General features: G+C 39.7%; 3 protein-coding genes across 3 annotated transcripts in view; all 3 read left to right on the forward strand.

Moving 5' to 3' along the window:
- Positions 1-14077, forward strand: part of Sytl5 (synaptotagmin like 5) — a 329523-nt gene that overhangs the window by 146782 nt on the left and 168664 nt on the right. The gene's annotated exons all lie outside the window — the stretch shown is intronic.
- Positions 261-819, forward strand: LOC110544329 (huntingtin-interacting protein M). Its single transcript, XM_021630361.2, has one exon. It carries the CDS (start codon positions 349-351, stop codon positions 700-702), a length of 354 nt encoding a protein of 117 aa, XP_021486036.1. The 5' UTR covers positions 261-348; the 3' UTR covers positions 703-819.
- On the forward strand, positions 3150-3473 carry LOC110544535 (histone H2A-Bbd type 1-like). The gene has a single exon (XM_021630477.1). It carries the CDS (start codon positions 3150-3152, stop codon positions 3471-3473), a length of 324 nt encoding a protein of 107 aa, XP_021486152.1.

Here is a 14077-nt window from a genome sequence, read left to right on the forward strand (position 1 = left end):
GTCTATCAGTACCTTGTAGTTAGTGAAAAGTTGTAAAGATAGACAGTTTTCAACTAAAACACATTATTTCTACAATGTTATTTCAAGTGTAATTGAGAAGAGTCTATTTTCCCTCAAACTCAAGGTAGGGTGGCCAGGTTGCTGTATATTTCTAGGCTAAGGCCTAGTCACAACCCACTAGGCACCAATGACATCTCAAAGCCTAAGATGTCATAAAGGTAGCTCCTGACCAATGAGGAGCAGAAGCCAGGGATGCAATTGGCAGGACTGAACACTGAGTGTCTTCAGAGAACCAGTCCTGCTGGTGAACCAGGCAGAGCTTACTGGAGCCCAAACCATCAAACCATCATGTCAGGGAAGAAGAGCCAAGAAAAGTCTTGCAGTGACAACAAGCAGATGGAAGATACTTCTTCTCGGCCTGATGTAGAGGTTCCTGTGAACTATGTGTACCGCCTACTGCAGGAGGAGCAGTATACCCCATGTATAGGTTCCACCACTTCAGATTTCCTACTTGCCACTCTTGATTACCTTACGGACTATATCCTGGAGGTGGTGGGCTCTGAAGCCAATATCAACAGCCAGCAAGACATCCCTCAAGAAGGAGAGAGAAAAGAAGACGATGACCGTGAACCCTCTCAATCATTCAATAACACCCCTTTCTCTCTGTTTGATGAGATGCCTGGACCCAGAAGGAATGGCTAAAGAATGGGGTACAGAACCCTAAGGTGGCAAGCTTCATGAACTCAGCTAGAACCATAATGGCTAATAGCAGAGGAGGCTTCCCCTGGTGTCCATGAATACTAATAAAGTGTTTGAATGAAAGCTAGTTGTTCTGCCTCTTCTCAATTTGTCCTTATGAGTTGGAGGTATACTAAGATACTAAGGAGAAGGTGGAAGATGGAAGTTGTGGTTAGTAGTGGGTGTTTGAATCATGGGGACCACTTCTCAGTGGGGGTGGCTTGAGTAGTCACCCAGGTGGGAGGAACTGGGTGAAGGGGAGGGCAAAAGAAGCCTCAAAGGAGCTCAGAAGTTTACTAGAGCCTCAGTGGCAAGTTGGATTTTCAATATGGTAACTTAGGAAACACTGCTGATGGCCAGAAATTTTGCATGGAAGTCATCTCTCATGTGAGGGAAGAGCTCAGATCAGAAGGAAATAGGTGTCAGAGAAGGATTCACACAGTGGGCATGAGCTGAATGGGACAGAGCATTCACTCGGTGATGGAGTGTCGGTGAAGCCAGAGGGAAACATACATTTTAGAAGAGGTAAAATGGTTTAGCACCTAGTTTCAGATGTGTCTTTCTAGATAGCCTGTGATTTAGAGAAATCTAATCGTTTTGGGGGAGGAGGTAGAAGACAGTAGAAAATCTAACTTGCCAGATTTTTCTCTTCTCCATTTGTCTATTTTATCTCAAATCAATTGAGAATGTTATACTTCCTGGGAATATTAGTTGGTCTTTTATTTCTGGATGAAGGAATCATACTGTTTTCATTTATACTTGACCCATGGTTGAATTGCAGAGTTGAAGCTATCAACTGTTTTTCTGAACTTACATCTCCTCCTAGGCCTAGTGACCTGTCAAGTTTTGCCCATAGGTAATCAACAAAGTCCAACTTCCAAAGTCCACCTCACATACTAAACAAAAGTGGAGAAATGGTGACTGCTTGATCACACAGCTTCTTTAATCAACCTTGAAAGTATCTGACTCTCCTCAGGACACCCCAAGACCAAGTTCTCAGGGCAAATGAGAATTATTTGCCTCGAAGGAACAGAGGACTGGGAATAAGAAAGATAGGAGATAGAGTATCAGAGAGAAGGGGAAGAGAGCTTGGGAGAGGAGAACAGGTATTTGTTACAGAAAGGTGGGGGTAGCAATTTATTTCTAATATCAGAGATCAGACCTCTACTCTTGCCTGATGCGTCTAAAACAAAAAGGGGGAACTGTAGAGAGCTGCGGAATGCTATGCCTTAAAGATGGAGCTGGTTTCTGCCTTCCACCTTCCCGATGGTGAGTGCTCTCTGTCACGAACAACTCCACATTTGGCTAAGGCCGAGGATCTGGCTTGTTTCCATGTATGTGGACCTATCTGCATTGCCCCCGTGGCACGCCTGGGTTGGCTACCCAGAGGCTATTTAAGCTGTGGGCTGGCTTTCCCCGGGGTCCGAGGATTGTTCAATGTTCCTGAATAAACTGCATTGAAAAAAAAAAAAAAAAAAAAAAAAGAAAGGTGGGGGTAGAAAGGACTGTCTCTGGATAGAGAAGAGACAGCCGTGGTCCATAGGCAAAAGGTACAAGGGGGAAAGCCGTGTTAGGATGAGACGTTTAATTTTGATTGAACATGTTGATTATGGCAGCCAAAGGGGGCTTTTGAATGCTGGGCTCCAATACTTTGATAGCTGAACCTTGGTAGTCAGCCTCAGGAGGAAAAAGTGGCCAAATAAAGGAATAAATCTTGGTGTCTAACTTTAGGAATGTACTGTAATGGTTTTGAACAAGGCAAAGGGTATGGGGGAGAAGGGCAAGGCCTGCCAGAGACATTTATGCCATGCTTGAGCTGTCCAGAGTCCCCTCACACCTAATACGGCTTCTTTCAGATTAAGGCCCTCTGCAGTACTGCCCTGAATTTAACTCAGAGGGGGTATTTCTATAAATAAGGCAGAGTTATGGGCCAAAAACCTGATTTTACTCATCGAAAAGCTTTTTAACCCATGAACATGGTCTAAGTATACTAATGGATTCCTTGTCATTACTCATCTGCCTGCGGGGGTACATTTCATGTTCAAATTGTAACAGATCTGTCAGTGATCAACAGTTTACAAAAGGATGTACAAAATGTCAAAGGCAATGCTAGAATCATAGAAGATGGAATGGTCTACTAACATGAGATGAACCGTTTTAATCGAGATTTTTATTTGCTGTACTACTGAAACAATTTCCCCCGCAAGACGATCTGTTTCCTAACACGGACACTTCTAGACTGAGGGTGGATCAGAGCTCAGTGGGCAAAACTCATGACATCACAAAGACTGTTGTCACAAAGGCCTTTTCTGACCATGAGCAGTAGATAGGGCACTTGGAGGCTATAAAAGCTGAAGTCTTGAGAGACCCAGGTCAGAAGAGAGACACCCCAGCCCAAGAAATAAAGCACAATGGAAGAGAAAAAACGAAAGGGGCACGTATCCCGCTCTGCAAGGGCCGACTTGCGGTTTCCAGTGAGCCGCGTGGAGCGCTGCCTGCGAGAAGGAAACTACTCTCAACGCCTGAGCTCTTCCGCTCCAGTGTTCCTCACTGGAGTTTTGGAGTGTTTGACTTCCAGTATCCTCGATTTGGCCGGAAAGGAGGCCCACAGCCAGGGCAAGAACAACATCGATTCAGAGCATGTGATCCAGGCAATAAAGAACAATGAAGAACTCCTTCAATTTTTCAAAGACAACAAAATTGAGATCGAGACACCAGAATCTCCTGGAGAGTGATACCTGAATCTCAGCTGTGGGAGGTCCATTCTTAAGCCTCCAATCAGCCCCAATGTCCTTGTTGCTGGGGAGCTAGCTAATTAGACATTTCATTAAAGTGTCTAAACAATTACTTGTCTTTCTGATTCATTTCAGTCGGTCATTTTGAGCTAGAGGAAGGTGATCTTGAAACACCCAGGAGTATGGTGTGTGGGATGGGAAAGGGTAGGGGTGAGGTGGAGGTTGGCATCGAAACTGTGCTCAGCATAGGGCTGATTTCTGGGAGGAAGTTTCTAATGGGGGTGATGTGAGCAGGGGCTTTGGTAGGAAGAGGTGGCTGAGGGAGAGGACAGAGTTTGTGTTGCAGCTCCAAAGAGAAAGGCTTCTCCTATAGAAGTTTAACTGCTGCTACCGGAACCAAGTGTAACAGTTCTGCTCTCAGGGGGAATGGCTTCTTCAGTGAAAGTGTTACAGCTCTGCTCTGGCTGGGGGAGGGATTCCGTCAGTGAAAGCGTAACATTTCTGCTCCCCCAGGTAAATGTTACAGATATGTTCCTGCAAAAGTGTTACTGCTCTGTTCTTCCTGAGATGAGATATTCATTTTTCCCTCCCCTTAGTCATCCGTATTCCTAAATGTGGGGTTTAAAGATTCAGGCCAGGAACTTAGGCCATTTCCCTTCCCCTTTCCTCTTGAAGCTTCCCAGACCTACTTTGCCAGGTTTCCTGAGCTTGCAGATTGTGGACCTTTTGGTGCCCCACATTTGAGATAACAAATTTAAATAACATCTATTTCTGAGATACCAGTCCTACACAGCCAGTCTTTGCACAGAAGGGATATTTGTGTACTGATGGCAAACGGTTTTTTATTGTAGAACACTAAAGATAGTCATATAAAACAAAACTGAAAAAACTTCAGAATGTTTATGGAAAATAATTTGAAAGAGGAAACTGATTTGTCTTAAAACTTTTCACGGTTGACTCTGAGTTCATTACTTAATGCATATGATTTTAAAAGGAGTTGGAAAGACTTTAGAATCCCATTTTTATATTGAACTTAATGGGAGAATACTGAACTCAACGGGAGAACTGGATTTACCCTGTAAAACACACCAAATTTTGCTACAGCGTCAGTCTGGTTTAAAAAACAAAACAAAACAACACTTCAAATGTATCCATTTTCGGTGTTGGTAAACATTTTAAATATGTTGGTAAACATATTTAAAACATGGTTTTAAATATGACAGGAGTCTACTGAACACATCTGAAAGACTCTAACTAGCAGTGTTTTCAAAGCAGATACAAAGACTCATAACCAAACCTTCGGCAGAGTATAGGGAATCATATGAAAGAAGGGGAGTTAGTATGATGGGGAAAGGATAGGAGCTCCACAAGGACCAAATATATCTGGGCACAGGGTCATTTCTGAGACTGACATTCAACCAAGGACCATGTATGGATATAACCTAGAACCTCTGCTCGGATGTAGCCCGTGTTAGCTCAGTAACCAATTGGTTTCCCATAGTAAGTGGAACAAGGACTATTTCTAACAGGAACTCAATGGCTGGCTCTTTGACCTCCCCATCCCCCAAGGGAGGAGCAGTCCTGTTAGGCCACAGAGGAGGGCTTTGCAGCCAGTCCTGAAGATACCTGATAAAACAGGATCAGATGAATGGGGAGGAGGTCCCCTCCTATCAGTAGACTTGGAAAGGGGCACGGTGGAGATGAGGGAGGGAGGGTGGAATTGGGAGGGAATGAGGGAGAGGGATACAGCTGGGATACAGAGTTAATAAAATGTAACTGATAAGAAAAAATAAAATTAAAAGAAAAAGAAATGAGCATACACACACATACAGAAAAGTAAATATGAGATTTAAAAAAACATGGTTTTAAAACCATGGATATTTATATGCATATAGTTTCAAATGCCATCTCAAGATGCTGTATAATATGGTTATCAGTTGGTTTCTTGAGGACTCTTGCTCTCCATGAACAGAAATTAGGGGCAGAGAAGGAGAAGATCTGCAGTCTCTGGAAGTCTCACTTCCCTTTGTCTGACAGCAGTACACATGGCCATACACTGTGGTGGAATCAGTAGCAGTTGGTACCGTCCAGTGTTAGATTATACACATAGGTTCTATGTATAAGGGCCCTTATCCACAGACCGCTGATAGTGTTAAAGCTCTCAGCCTGAGTTCTGTGACTGTTGACCCTGAAGTTGTGACAGTTCTCTAGAACTCTTTCAGTGAAAAAGACGTGGTTTTTCTTTCAGTTCCGGTTCTTAACAGCTTTTTTTCTTCCTTTAGACTCAGCTCTTTGCCCTCTCTTGTCTTCCTGCTTTCACCTCCATTCTTCTTCCAGCTCTGGATGCTTACACTTTGTGGACACTTAAGTGTTTCGAAGCTTCTTTATCTGTCAGTTGCATTTACTACCTGGTGACTAACTGCTAGGGTGTTGATGTATCTTCAGTTTTGCTTTTACTATGCTTGTCGTTTTCTGTTTCTGCTGCTCCATTCCTTTGTTACCAGCACAGCTCACACTACCAAAAGTCAACAACAACAACAACAACAAAAATCATTTGATGGCAGAGTAACTGAACAGACAGTTAACAAAACGAGAAACACAAATAGCCAATAAATATTTGAAAAATATCCAACAACCTTAGGTACCAGACAAATGGAAACTAATTGAGATTTCATCTCAGCACAGTCAGAATGCCTAAGATTAAGAAACTGGGTAAAAGCTGGGCATGGTGTCTCAGGCCTTTAATCCCAGCACTTAGGGAGGCAGAGGCAAGCAGATCTCTGTTGAGTTCAAGGACAGCCTGGTCTACAAAAGTGAATCCAGGAGAGCCAAGGTTACACAGAGAAACCCAGTCTTGAAAAACCAAACCAAACCAAACAAAACAAAACAACAAACAAATAACAAAAGAAAAGAAAATATGTTGTATGTATACACTAAGAGCTTTTATTCAGCCATGAAGAATGAAACTTGTATACTTTTCAGGAGACTGGAATGTGCTGGATACCAGCATGGTAAGTAATATATGCTAGAGCAAATTTCAAGTACTGTGTTATTATTTTATTTATTACTGTGGAAACAACTCAACAAAAAGCTCAGGAGAGGAACAGGTTTATTTAACCTACAGTTCCAAGTTATAGTGAATTGTTGCAGGGAAGTGATGTCAGTCAGAAGCAGAGAAAGAAGAAACCTATGAGTGCTTGCTTGCTTGCTTGCTCTCGAGTAATTTACCTTATTCAGTTTATAGCCTACCTTAGGGATTAGTGATGAGTCAGTAATCAGGACAACTACCCCCATGGTTGTGCCCACAGGTTAACCTGATTTAGATAATTCTTCAATACGACTCTTCCTAGATGTCTCTTGGTTATATCAAATCGGCAGTTAAAGCTAACCAGACCATTCTACCCCTATTAACTTGACACAGCAGTACTATGTTAAGCCATACTTTATAAATATTATCCCCAAAGTCTAATGCTATTTAATAACATAAAATATGATCCAAAGTTAAAGCTCTCATTAGGTTTTTTTTTAATCCCAACATTTAACAATGCCCAAAACCTTTTTGTAAAGGTCTCAACTCACTTTAGAAATCAAAAGTCATTAATATGCTGCAACATCATTATTCCAAAGGGGAAGAACTGGAGTATGCAACAATTATATTTAAGCAAAATAAAAATCTGTGAGTATTCATCAAACCCTCTAACTCATTGTCTGCTATCTGAGTTTTGTAGTGTCACCTCTCCAACTTTGTCGCTAATTGCACATATAGCTTGTCTTTGTAGGCCAGCTACACTGCACAACTTCAGCTCTCCTTGTGGATATCCCACAGTTCTAGCACCTTCAGTATCCTGGTATCTCTATTTCAATGGGGAGGGGGGATAACCTTTGCCTTCTCCGGAATTCTCTGCAGGAACTCTGACCCCACTTCAGTTGCCATCCACGATTCCCATAATCTTTCATTCCAACCAAATGAGTACCATGTGGACAACCCTTCCATTGTCAAGTCGGGTTTGATATGTAGACTAATCCCTTGAACCATAGCCCTATCACCTTCTGTGTGCTGATCTTGAGGAAACAGTTTCATGTTGTCCCAGTCAAGTATGAGAGGCTTCACTTCAGTGGTGATGGTCTCTTTGAGAAGTTCAACTTGCTTTCAGTCTCAGCAGGATCAGCACACACAAATTCTTAGTCACTATCGCACATTAATACACTCTAGACAAGTTGACAGCAAGGTCCTTGTTCTCTCTGAAACATGATCTAAGCCTTTTAACTCGGCATTTTCATTTTTTAAGCTCCCAAAGGAATGACCTGTTAAATGCTGAATATCAACAGCTTTTATGAACTAAAGTTCCAAATGCTTCCACATTCTGCATATAAAACAGTCTAAGCATAAAAGCCACATTGTCAGCTCTGGTTTTGAGCCATCATATTAGCTCACTACCAATTTCTGCTACTGTAATAAAATACTCTGAACAAAGAGAGAGAGAGAGAGAGAGAGAGAGACTGAAAGTTTTTATTTGAGTCATATGTCTAGATTTTTATTTAATGGAAGTCAGGCAGGGACTCAAGCAGCTAGTTATATTACAGTCACAGTCAAAAGCAGAGGAAAAAAATGCACCTATATTGCCTGCTTAATTCTATCTCTAATCTATCCTTTTCCTGTCTTATATCATTCAGCATTCCTTCACTAGAGAATGGTGCTACCCACAGTGACCTGAGTCTTTCACATCAATTAAGAATCAAAGCCTGGCCCAGTGGCAAACTTTTGTTATCCCAGAACTCAGGGAAGCAGAGGCAGGTGGATCTCTGTGAATTCATGGCCAGCCTGGTCTACAAAGCAAGTGCAGGAAAGACAAGGCTACACAAAGAAACCCTGTCTCAAAACAAAAACAAAAACAAAACAACAACAAAAACAAAACAAAAAGAAAAATAATCAAGCCATTACTTCATAGACATGACCATACACCAGCCTGATTTAGACAGTCTCTTGGGTGATTCCAAGTTGTGGCAATCTGAACCAAAACACACTAGAACAAAAAGGATTTATGTTTGCCCTTGGTAGCTCACAGTTAGAATCCCAGCAGTTGGGAAGGTGAATAGGAAGACTGGCATGAGTTCAAGATCAGCATGGACTACATAGTGAATTCTAGGCCTGTTTGGGCTACAGGTGAGACTATCTGAACATACAAAACAAAATGTGTTTGTGTGTGTGCATGTCACATATTTGCTTGCATGTGGAATCTAAATTATATATATATATATATATATATATAAAATACACAGCACATACATATAAAATGCATATATACACATATACCATATATATGTGTGTGTGTGTGTGTGTGTGTGTGTGTGTGTGTGTGTGTGAAAGTAGAAAGAACGTCCATGGGGGAAGTCCAAGGAGAAGAAGAGATCTAAAGCAATGTGGGAGAAAGAAGGAAACAAAATACAATAATGGGGATGGGGAGACAATGTATTCATTGTAGTTTCTGGTAGTAAGAGATGTGGTACAAACTGTTTACAACAGTCCTGGCTGAGGCTATGCCTTCAAGAGCCAGAACAATGAACTTCAACTGTCTTGTAGTTTCCTCGTTATCTGCAGAGTGCTCTAGATATCTGGTGGTCACATTAGAGGAATCCCAATGGCTATTGGACTGAGAGTGTCTTTGCTCAGGTCAGCTAGGAAACCAAGAAAGAGTCTACTAGTTTGAGAGCCGGTTTTCCTTATTCTCAGTCATTGCTCAGTTACAGGAACATGAATCTCACAAAAAAAGTGTTTATAGCAGAAGCTTAAAAAACTCATAATGGAGCCAGGCAGTGGTGATGTACACCTTTAGTTCCAGCACTCAGGAGACAGGGACAGGTTGATCTCTGAGTTCTAGGCCAGTCTGGTCTACAGAATGAGTTCCAGAACATCCTGGGCTACACAGAGAAATTATGTTTCAAAAAATCCAGAAAAAGAACTCATAATGGATGCCATCAGTAGTTTTAACTGTGTTTTAACAGTGCTTACCATATTCCCAGTATTATAGTACTGGTGTAGTGCCATGGTTAAGTAATGTTTCTGGTCCTGTAAGTTATCAATTTGGTGACTGAGAAAACTATTAATTTTTGTTCATTTGTAATATATATCTAATAATAGGAACAAATGCTGAATAATTTGGAGAAAATACAGGAGATGATACAAATAAAGCACTTTAACAGTGCCTGACACAGTTATTACTTTTCCCCCCTCAAGGTCTGTATAAATAATGTTTTTCATGGGTAGAAAGAATATTAGAATTGCCTTCAAAACATTGTTGTAAGAAGGGTGTCATGTCAAGATCTTTTTAAATATTGTTTACAAGAGGAAATTGATTACCTTTCCTTTCCTTATTCTCTATAGACTTTTCCTGCTTCTTGAAATAGCTGTCTACCACAGATAAATGTTACAGAGTGTTACTGGGTGTGTTTAACATGTAAATATCTTGTGGGAACAAGGGAGGCTGGTTTTTCAAGTTCCTGCTCTTAGCACTTCCTGAAGGTAAAGCCATCTAGTACCGTTTGTGTGTCTGTAAGAAAAGTTAACCTACGAAAGCCTTCTAAGCTTACTGAGGTAAGACTGGCGTCCTTAGGCATCTCTACTGTGACCTTTACTTTCTTGTTTTCTGCATTTTGTAATTATTTAGGTGGGCAGACGTTTCCTGGTTGGGAGAAAAATGATTCTACCACTTGATAATGGATCTCACCCTAAAGTGAAAACTATATGGAGAAAGGGATATTTTGCTGTTAGATTGCTGTAAGTTTTATAGACTGGGGTAGAAACTGTAAGTGTTTTCTTAATTCAAGGTTCAAAGTGAAATGTTGTGATAGGGTCCACTGAAAAGCCACCCATGTCTAAAACCAAGTAGGTATCCTAATGACAAAGATAAATCAAGTTCATAATACTGGTCATTTTGTCAAAGAGTTCTCATGCCTCTCTAAGATGGAGGGTCTTTTTGCACTAAATTTATTTCATGTCTTTGAAATCTCAGGCATTAATTAGCATTATTAAATTATATTCACATTTGGCTACATTCTCTTTTCAACGGTTTTATAGTTTCTTTGTTTGACACAGGGTGTCTCACTTGTAGACTGGTCTGCAACTCAGTGGGCAGTTTGGTCTTAAACTCATGGTGATCTCTTTAGTATAGAATGTTTTAATCAGGATTGTTACTTTTATTATTTAAATGAAATACATGTGTTTGTTAGAGTCTCACTTTACAGCCCATGATAGCCTAAAACTTGTGGCAATCCTCCTGCCTATGAAACTTAATGCTGAGTTTATAGATTTACAGGAACCACCACAAACTGCTGAAAACACTTTTGCAATTTAATATATCAACCTGTATACTTAGAGACAACAGGAGTTATATATTTAAAACAATCAAGAATGGTTTAGGTGAGTGGAAAATGTTTCTTATGTGAAAATATAAATCTAAAAGAAGCTATTATACATTTTCACTTTGAACTTTATTCTTGAGATGATTAAAAAGCAGCTTCCATTAATGTTTGTTATAGTTCGTACACTATGACTTACGCATATGAAGTCATTGTATTACTCTAGTGAAACCCTTAAGTTTTCTTAACTCATAAGTACTATATAATCCTTAAGTCCCTTGGTTAGTAGATATACACACATTTCCACATATGTATATATTTATGTATGAACAAATCATATGAAAAAGATGAGAAAACATGAGAAATAGTCTCATTGGTCTTTGAGTTTCTTGAACTTGTTTTCGTCTATATTTTTGGCTTCTGAAATTCTCTGCTAGCCTATTTGGAGATTAGCTGCGTTGTCCTTCAGTTTATTCACATTTGATAAAGACTTCTTAGTTTGCTTTTCTACTAGTTCATATCTTGGAGTACATTTGGCATTTTTGTTGCAACTACTATCTTATAATTATTTAGTATGTAAGGAGAAGGAAGAAAAATGCTGCTTTAAAATATAAGAATTGAACAGTTTATTTGCCTAACTTTATCACAAAATGACATATGACTGTTTTGCCAACATGTATAAACACATGGTTAAACATCTTTAGCATTTTTTGTTCAGGTTTACTGGTACCCATCTTTGGTACATCCATACGTTATGTGTGTGTGCTTTCTCTTCCTCTCTTACCACCTCCTTCCCACACAAATTCACATATTTTATTCAGGTTTTACAGAATTCTGTGCTTCTCAATCTGATCCCATTCCTAAGAAATCTCTTTCTGTAGGTTGTTTCTTTTGATTTGTTTCTTCGTATCTTCTGACTGTGTTTCATATTCCATCACGGACTTCTGATTCCACCAAAGAAGACATCAGTAAACCAACCACTTCAGATTAAGTAACACTAGTGGCCATCTGTAGTTTCAGAAGAAAACCTGATCGGGATTAGAACTTAGAGAAGCAAAATGCAGCCATGACTAGTGGGTTATAGCACACAGCCATAACCCCAGCCAGTTGGGAAACAGAGACAGAAGGGTTGCACCAAGGCTACATACAAGGCTATATTGGACAATTTAGGAGACCCAGTATCAAAACAGTATAGTCCCTGGTACAGTTCCAATCCTTAGCACCAAAAACGTGATAAATATATAGTTCAATACAAAGGATGTTTATTTTATATTGTTTCTCTTATCTTCCAGGCAAAAAAATCTCTAAGAGAAAGTTCCTATAAGATGTCCCTACTGTCACCTCACTTTCTGTTTTAAGATGGCACTTTCTTTTAAATTCCCTAATGATGTCACATCTATCTTGGTCATTTTGTCGACACTGTATTCCCAAGCACCATGTCATGCTGCTGCTTAATTCTGATTTAAACATTGATTTAGTGACTGCTATGCATCAGAACTCCTGGGCACTGGAGTTATATCAAGGTTAGCCAGTATGTTCTTCCAGATTAGTTAGGAAGGGTGTAAAGTTACCCGAGTAATTAAAAAAAATCATGGCAAGCATAGTAAATAATACTTTTCTAACTCTTCACTACATTTGCATCTTTTGCTGTGTGCAGCATTTACTATCAGTTCTTCTTTCTTGAAAATTTTCCCTTTACTGTCCATTTCTACTTACTGTTTCTTCATCTATTTTTCTATCACTTCCTCCTTTATCTCCTTTTTTTCTTCTCTTTTATATGTGGATTTCCACTATTTAACATTTAGCCCTGAACCACTTCTTTCCTTTGCTTGTGATTTGTCATCAACACACTTCGTGACAGGCTGGACTTGAACTTGATGTGTAACAAAGGATAGCCTTGAACTCCTGATCTTCTTCCTTTTGCCCCCTGAGTGCAGCAACCTACAGTTTTAAGTGTCACTTCAAAGTGGCTGCTCATCCTCTAGCATTATCTTTCCAGCACCCATATTTTTTTTTCAGTCGAATGTGCAACTTTCACTTGATATATATTATATAACCTTGGAGTCAACATGACTATCTTTGTCTCAGTTTCGTTTCATCTGTGTTCCTGGTAACAACATTGATGGCATGTTTCCTTGATATTTGAAACCTAAGAGACAAATTTTCTTCAAATGTTCCTTTGTACCAAAATTGCTACCATGTCTTTTTCTTTTTATTTCTTCCATCTAGTGGTTATCCTTTCTCACATTCCATTTTTTTTGTTGTTTTTCTTTCGTTCTTTTATAATTTTTTTCTTCCCTGAGTTTAAGAATGTTCTACAATTCAAAATCTTGCCTAGGGCTACATATCCACCAGCATGTCTATAACTCATCGAGATCTTCTCTTTCTGAGCCCTGAAAACAGAGTAATGGAGTGGGTAGAAAGAACACGGCCAAAGACCTGAAGTGAAGATATTATTCAACCAATCACTGCTCCATTGTACTCTGTGTTAGTCTCAGTTTCCTCATACTCATCTATTCTTAAACAAAGGTCATAAGGAACAAGTGAGATAGTGAAAGTCCTTTTACATTCTTTCAAAATAATTTTGAGGTGTCCAGCATTGTATAAATATTACAGTATGTGTTTTACTTATTAGAATAACTCCAGAGTTGGGCCTAAGGCCTCTGGAAATCTTTGTTTGCATCCTATGTGTGCTACATATCAGCTATGTGAAGTTGAGTTTCCTCACCTGCAAAATGGGTATACTCTCAGGAATGTTGTAAAACTGAAAGTGGTACTTAATATAAAATCCTTAAAAACAATGACTGGCAAAAGTAAACATTCTATAATTATTGAATAGGTTCCGGATGCCAGGGGAAGCACAAGGTGGGAATAGTTTCTTAGAATTGAACCACATCCAAAGTGGAAATACGGAAGAATACCTACACTCACCACAGTGCCTCGCAGGAAAATTGGAACAAAACTGAGCAATGTCTCAAGAGAGAGGTTGGACCTCAAAGACATAAAGTACTCTTTAGGGTTATGAAATGTGTCATTGTATTATGGAATTAAAATGTCAGTACCCAAATGTCCAAATGTTATGAAAGTAGGCACACCTGTCCTCTCTATGCTGGAAACCCATTTACCTAGCATTGATGTTTAGCATTCCAGAGTGAAAGAGTCTTCAGAAGACTATTAATGTCTACATCACTCAAGGTGTTTTCTTAGTAGTGCATTAATTATTACTTCAGATAAGATTTTTTTGCTTT

Source organism: Meriones unguiculatus, chromosome X (assembly GCF_030254825.1).
Source record: "Meriones unguiculatus strain TT.TT164.6M chromosome X, Bangor_MerUng_6.1, whole genome shotgun sequence".
Lineage (NCBI taxonomy): Eukaryota > Metazoa > Chordata > Mammalia > Rodentia > Muridae > Meriones > Meriones unguiculatus.

Bases quoted from the DNA above. Each gene is read 5' to 3' on its own strand.
- LOC110544329 (XM_021630361.2), top strand. From the start codon at position 349: ATGTCAGGGAAGAAGAGCCAAGAAAAGTCTTGCAGTGACAACAAGCAG.
- LOC110544535 (XM_021630477.1), top strand. From the start codon at position 3,150: ATGGAAGAGAAAAAACGAAAGGGGCACGTATCCCGCTCTGCAAGGGCC.